This window comes from Olea europaea, chromosome 11 (genome assembly GCF_002742605.1).
Source record: "Olea europaea var. sylvestris chromosome 11, O_europaea_v1, whole genome shotgun sequence".
Classification (NCBI taxonomy): domain Eukaryota; kingdom Viridiplantae; phylum Streptophyta; class Magnoliopsida; order Lamiales; family Oleaceae; genus Olea; species Olea europaea.
The window spans coordinates 15,331,034-15,336,996 of record NC_036247.1 but is presented as its reverse complement, the minus strand read 5'-3'; the positions used below and the strand labels follow the sequence as shown (position 1 = coordinate 15,336,996).

Sequence of the window (5,963 nt, the reverse complement as noted above, 5' to 3'; positions counted from 1 at the left end):
TGCATAATATTCTATATTGGTTGACATCTGCAAACATGTGCACCTCATAATTCACCAAACCATTTGGTTAAAATGATGTAGACATGTATATTCCTGCAAAATTGATACATTCAGAACCAATTGTAGCACAATATACATGGAATGCACTTCATATGTTGGATATTGGTCAGTAAGGTAATGAACAACGTATGCAAGATTAAACCATAGAAGAAGGGAGTCATAAAGATAGACCAACAGCCAATGTTGGAGAAAAATCACCTTGTTTTATTGACCGGATATATATAATTGTTTCAAGTGATATTTCAGATGGTGGCATATAAATTTGCAAGATCGGAAAGGAAAGTTTTATACAATGCTATTTGGATACGAGCACTGAAAAAGCACACAGCCCGATTTTTCCTACCTTAACATTAAACTTATATTTTACTATCTGAAAATGCCATCTACGCAGCAAAGGCATAATAAGTTCGATTTGTAAACAGAAAAGTATGAGTCAGAGACAAACTCAGATTGTAAAATTAGAAATTAGCATAAAGCTCAAACTACTGTGGTGAAAGAAGCACACCGTAAACCTCCAAGCTCAATGCCATTGAGCTAATAACCTGATGTCATGTTAGATAGTCATATTCTACACAAATTTACATCGTAAACAAAAGAAATGCTCAAATGCAATCATCACTCCTTTCCAATAAAAAAAATCTTCGTGTCCCACTAAATATCTCATGGACTCAATGCTTTTCCAACTATGAAATCACTCCATGTATGATCCAGAAAACACAGTTTCAACAATCCTTATTTAGATCACTCGAAAAATTTGCAAAAAACCAACAACCAGATCGAGCAAATCCATACCCACTTGAGCGAAAAATCAATAACTATTCTTAGCACTTTTCCTCAGAATAATATTTCCAAAGCAAATCAAACTTCAATGGAATCTAAACTAAAACCCAGCTATAAAAGCACTATAATCACAACTCCAAGCAAAATAATAACAGAATATATAAAAAAAAATACAGAAAATACAATTATATAAATTAATCTACCTTGGCATAGTAATCCTTCCAGACTCTACGAGCGATCTGATGACCCCCCAAATCAAACGCCTTAAACTTAATTTTCCCAATACTCAGCTCTTCCGAGGTGGGATATTGCGTTGGCTGATGCTGCACTAATCTCTACAAAAACCCAAATAATTCAATCGAGTCAAACTATCAAGATCCATGTTCAAATAAAAACATTTACAGATAATTTCCGTGTGTTTCAATTAGTATGAATGAAATAACATAAAAAAAATCACCTCGTCCTTGAGCATGTGAAGAAGGGTGGTCTTGCCAGCATTATCGAGGCCAAGAAACAAGATCTTGGCCTCTTTTTGCCACAGTCCGAGGGAGGCCAAGACCCCATAAAACCAGTCCAAGAGGAACATTTTTGTGGGAAATTTGGATTGGGATTTGATTGCAAATCCGATAGATCTGGTCGGGCGTGGAAAGAGGAAATGGGAGGGGTTTGATGGGGATGGTGAATTGGTGAAAATGAAACTATAAAATTGTGTGAATTTTATTGTTCACGTGTTCATTTGGATTAATTCATCGGAGGAAAAAAATTAAGATATTTTGCGTAGTAGTTGGGCTAAAACCATTTTTCAACTTCTGCTAAAATAATTTAGTAAAATGACATAACTTTGTAGAATATTTGTTATTGTCCCTAGTCCTGTTAGTTGTTACTAGTAAAATTTGATACATATTGCGAAAAGAAAAAAATAGAAGAGAGAATAAAAGTTAATAAAATTGTTTATACAAATAATCTACAAGTACAAACTTTTATTAACAGAACTGGTACAGAAAGATAGTCGTCTTCCTGTGATTTGTTATGGTCAAAAATTGTTTTTGACAATAGCCAATTTTAGAAAGACAATTGTCTTTCTGTACAAATTATATAGAAAAAATCTCTATTTATAGCATTGTTCTTATTTATATTATTAAAAATCAATAGCATATATTTTTAGGGTCTAAAATAAGAGTTAAAAGTTTCTATATTAGATATGACTTATCTATATATTATGATGAGACTAAAAATCGTGAATAATTATTTCATTATTGTTACAACACTCTCATTTAATGATTATTTCCATAATAATTATTTCATTGAAACCTTCTTTCTGTTTGATTCTCATTTTTCTCAAAATGTATTTTTCTCTCTTTTCTTTTCAATCACACATTTTTCATTAAAATAATATTACACGTAAATCAAAAAAAATTCATCCACACATTTTTCATCAATCTATTATTCTAAAATTCATTTTTTTCACAAAAATGGGTGTCAAACTTAGCAAAAAATTCGATGGAACAAAAATGTTAATGAATAAAAAAGAGTACAAATAATTTGGAATAGTAAAATATTGTCTCATTAAAATCTTGTTCAGAAAATTCAGTGGTTCAAAACCCAATTGAAGGAAAAAGAATACAGCTACTCCCCGGATTCAATAAATAAAAATTTTTGTATCAAGTTATCCATATGTCGAACATCAATATCTTCAATATTACAATTTTTTTGTGAAATATGTCTCATGTTATCTTGCATAATCATCAAATAATACCGTGTTATAAGGGATATTTTGATAACCGTAGTAACATGATGATTTCAGAAATAGCTTTTATTGATATCTCCGAGAGTCTCATATATATAACGTATTATTTTGAGAGTAAATGTTTTGAATGTTATAGACATTCATTACATGAAGAATATGACTTATTATTTTTCAAAACCTTATTAATTATAATCTAATAAAAAAGAAAAAATTACATCATTCTTTTGAATATGCTACAAAAATTATTTCATTAAAAATCTTGTTAGGAAAATTCAATGAGACAAACATTGGTCAACGAAAAAAGAGTACAATACATATTTACTCACCTTCATAATAATATCACTTGAATTATACTTCAAAAATAATATTAAATTTATATGTAAGATAAGTTGGCTATAATCACATTTATTATATGCATATTAAATTTCATGCATTGTCACCCTAATAGGGTAGACACATTATATCCACTAGATGATAACTTATCTATTTACACAAGTCTTCACTATATTTTTTATGTAAAGAGTCGTACATTTCATAAATATACACATTTAGGTGTTTAGACTGTAAATCCAAAAACTTTAAGTTTCTCTAGTAGATTCAATTTAGGATTGCATGTATTTTATTTGGCCAATCGTCACTTTGATCAATATATTTTGACAAATTTATTTCGACACCTAGCTATTCATAATATGATATAGTATATCATGTGCAAAAGTGTTGTAGATAGTTTTTTTCTTTTCAATTTTATTTCTTTCTATGTAATGACATAATTTATTGAGATATCCCAATTTTCAATATAACAAGTATTTGAACCTCTTTTGAGATTTTATAATTTGTTATGTCCAAATACTCATAAAGAGTACATGCCTTCTTGATGAGACCATCTTCGTGAATTGCTTTAATTTCATTTGGAGATTTTTTGTATTAGAATCAAATACCATTATCCTTCAAGAGTGTCATAAATATATCAAATATAATGCTATCAAATTGTCCTCCTAGAACATCAATTCGTATTGGAGTATTTAAAATTAATGCATTAGATATTGTCGATCTTTTTGTTCAGTAAATGTATCTATATAAATTATCTTTCGAACTTCTGGTTCGAGTGATCTTTTGTGAATATTTAGACAATATGACACATTTGCACATCATTTCAACTTCTTAATTCTCTCTCTCAATGCTGAGAGAATTATCCAATTAAATTGACAATTATTTTTTTAGCTTTATAAAATATTACTTATTTGGGATAAGAGTTAAAATTCCACACTTATTCTCAACGCTCTTTATTTTTATCTTGGTGCATTGTGGTGAATCAATATTTACATATGCTACACTATCAAAATAATTTTATGAAAAAATTAAGCTCTAACCATAATCCAATTATAATAGGAAAAATTATGATGTTGGAATTACTTTATTTTCAATTAAATTAATTGAAAACATTTAACAAACAAATAGTATTGAATTATCTATCGATGTCACAACTAGCACTTATTAAAATGTTGAGATTTATGTTCATTAGCATCAACAAAACACAATCTTGATTATATAATCTGAAAGTTATGCTCACAATTTAATATCTAAGCGGTAATTTTGCAAATCTCAGGTTACGAACAACATGCAATCATCTAATATATGTATCAAATTTATTAGATACAAACTATATTTAGATGATCAACGTGAAGGATGATGAAGCCCAATTTATCACCCTAATTAATTTTTCAAAAATATAGGAAATTCAATTTCTATTTTAGCTAGTGATAATTAATGAAAAAATTTCATAAAAAAAGAACAAACATCATATAAAATTTCATTAGATTGAAAAATCTTCGGATTCTTCATTGAATATCCATTAAAATTTTTAATTTCACATTGTTGTTGACCCGGTAATGGTTTAACTAACCATTCCAAATAATAAAGTCAAATTAAACTTTTGGTTCAATACAAGATATAATTCAATTATTTAATTTCGAAAAATTTGGTTAAACCTTATATAATCAAATATCATTTATGTAGTCAAACTATTTAATGTCTTCATGAATTTAGTTATATATTTTTTTCATAGATAAACATAAATTCAAAATGATGCATTCTTCGAAACATATGTTACTTCAAGAACACATTACTTTAATTATTGCTTCTTCAAGAGTAATATGTTAATATTCTTCTGGAATATTAAAATTTAATTCATGCTCTTCAAGAACGATAAATTAATATTCTTCTTGATTATTAATAATATTAAAAATTAGATTCCTTTAAAAATTACAACCTAATATTGAGTTGTTTAATTTGTGTTTATTCAATAACACACTGAGATATATATTATTCAAGATGTGTATTTTAAAATATTGAAAACTATATACACTCTTTAGGAGCAATAACATAATATTATTAAAAGTAATAAAGTATTTAAGAATTTACTTTTCAAAAGTAAAAAATATAATTTATGTTAGAGCATATTTATTATTCTGGAGGCAAATAAGATTTAACTAAAACATATGAAGAAAATGAGTAATTAAATTCGTGTTTTTACATAGAAATCGATCAATATTCTTTTGGAATATTGAAATTATTATATCATGCTCTTTCAAAGCAATTACTATTTTTTTAGAATATTAATTATAATGTTGTACTATTTCATGAGTAACAATAAAGTATTATTTCGAAACATTAACTCTTCAGAACTATGCGTTCTATAGCAAAATATTAATTATTTGCAAAGAAGAGCAATGACATGATAAATTATGAATTTAAAGTTTATATAAGAACATATAAAAATATTTAATCTGATTAAAGATAGAAAGAATATTCAATGATCATCATAAACATATATATTTTACCAACATAAATAAAAATAAAGCAAACAACATGAGTATAATACATATATAATTACCACTTTTGAAAAAAAAAAAATTATAATATAATTGATGAAGAGAATTTAATTTTAAATTATGCATATGTACCGATCTTCCTTATAGTGCCGAAAGTTACACCTATTTTTCTAGCCAGATCCACACGTACGCTCAATAGCATGGTTCTTGCTTTTTCTACCACTTCATGACAAAAACAAATATACAAATTGGATTTGACCATGGCATTAAGAAAACAGAATGGTGAAAGAATAGACCTTAAAAAAGACAAAAGACTCAACTCTCAAAAAAACATTCAACACAAAAAAACAATGAAAAAAGCATTGGACAGAGAAAACTTGTTCAACTGATTTCATACAATAAGATTTTCAATAAAAAAATAAAAATAATTACTTTATGCTTTTGTTGAAAAAACAAAACAAGAATAATTTTATTATAACTCAGTTAGCTAAAATTTAGTACTGATAACATATTATGAAAATCACATAATTCATCACTAAACTTTG

General features: G+C 27.1%; 1 protein-coding gene across 2 annotated transcripts; it reads right to left on the bottom strand.

The window, feature by feature from the left end:
• Positions 1 to 9: 9 nt before the first annotated feature.
• LOC111403567 (GTP-binding protein SAR1A-like) lies at positions 10 to 1,637 on the bottom strand. 2 transcript variants are annotated; one of them, XM_023032121.1, is made up of 3 exons: positions 1,298 to 1,637; positions 1,044 to 1,175; positions 10 to 93 (listed from the first exon to the last, which is right to left on the bottom strand). In XM_023032121.1, exons 1-3 carry the CDS (start codon positions 1,424 to 1,426, stop codon positions 52 to 54), a joined length of 303 nt encoding a protein of 100 aa, XP_022887889.1. In that variant the 5' UTR covers positions 1,427 to 1,637; the 3' UTR covers positions 10 to 51. The 2 variants fall into 2 exon arrangements, with proteins under 2 accessions (XP_022887889.1, XP_022887888.1); XM_023032120.1 differs by lacking the exon at positions 10 to 93 and adding an exon at positions 127 to 602.
• Positions 1,638 to 5,963: the final 4,326 nt, after the last annotated feature.

What these genes read in the sequence shown, in the direction of transcription:
- LOC111403567 (XM_023032120.1), bottom strand. Translation starts at nt 1,426, where the DNA reads ATGTTCCTCTTGGACTGGTTTTATGGGGTCTTGGCCTCCCTCGGACTG. An exon ending in TTCACATGCTCAAGGACGAG is followed by an intron (nt 1,176 to 1,297) that starts GTGATTTTTTTT and finishes GGGTTTTTGTAG; the next exon opens with AGATTAGTGCAGCATCAGCC. An exon ending in GGAAGGATTACTATGCCAAG is followed by an intron (nt 603 to 1,043) that starts GTAGATTAATTT and finishes ACATGACATCAG; the next exon opens with GTTATTAGCTCAATGGCATT.